At 66.0% G+C, this 827-nt stretch overlaps 1 protein-coding gene across 1 annotated transcript in view; it reads left to right on the top strand.

The window, feature by feature from the left end:
* The first annotated feature begins 255 nt into the window (after nt 1-255).
* The window catches only part of FEV (FEV (ETS oncogene family)), a 3,643-nt gene continuing 3,071 nt past the window's right edge, over nt 256-827 (top strand). Inside the window, exon 1 of the mRNA XM_005883531.1 lies at nt 256-307. Within this exon, the coding sequence (XP_005883593.1) occupies nt 256-307 (52 nt within the window). The remainder of the gene's footprint in view (nt 308-827) is intronic.

Here is an 827-nt window from a genome sequence, read left to right as displayed (position 1 = left end):
GGCCCCTGCCCGCGCCGGGGGCCGGAGGGTTCCAAGCTGCCTGGTAGCTGGGAGCGTGGCTCCAGGACCCGCTCCATCCCCGCTTCACCCGGCCAGACCCCTCCCGCCAGGCCCTACCGGACCTGGCGCTGTCTTCATCTCCCAAGTACCCGCGGTCGCATCGGGCGGGGATCAGTACCCCAGAGCGCAAAGCCTGACGCGTCCCCCCTCTTTCACCCCACCCCCCAACCTCCCACCACCCAGCCTCGGGCGGCGATGAGACAGAGCGGCGCCTCCCAGCCCCTGCTGATCAACATGTACCTGCCAGGTACCAGGGACCAGCTGGGGGCTGGAGGCACCGGGACCCGGGGCTGGAAGTCTAATCTGGGGCGTGGGAAAGGGATTGTTGGGGTCCAAGGGAAGGGGTGCAGTCCAGAGATTCGGATCGTTGAAGGACTGAGCCATCTAGGGCATTGGAGGACGGCAAAGACAGATGGAGAGCTGTGGGGCTTTCATGTGAGGTCTAGAAGACTCGAAGTGAGCAGATTGGGAGACTGGGAGGCCGAGGGCGCCAGCTCGGGGGCTGAAAGAGCCTGAGGGGGAACAGCGGTCTTCGATGTGGTGGGGACTCGGTGCGCGTGCAGCGCTGGGAGGTTGTAGTTTTTTTGCACCCTCGTGGCTCCTCACCTCCGTGCTCCCAGCGTTCCCACCGGCCCAGCCTTCCAGGCGCCCTCCTCGTCTCTCCGATGGGCTCCCCGCGCTCCGGCTCGACAGACGCAGCCCCGGCTCGGCTTTATAAGGCTCCCGCCGGCCCGTTCGGAAAGCGGATTTCCTTTTTCCTGGATGCC

Source organism: Myotis brandtii, unplaced genomic scaffold (assembly GCF_000412655.1).
Source record: "Myotis brandtii unplaced genomic scaffold, ASM41265v1 scaffold79, whole genome shotgun sequence".
Taxonomy (NCBI): Eukaryota; Metazoa; Chordata; class Mammalia; order Chiroptera; family Vespertilionidae; genus Myotis; species Myotis brandtii.
Note: the sequence above shows the minus strand (reverse complement) of the source record. Positions and strands in the feature narration are given on the sequence as shown.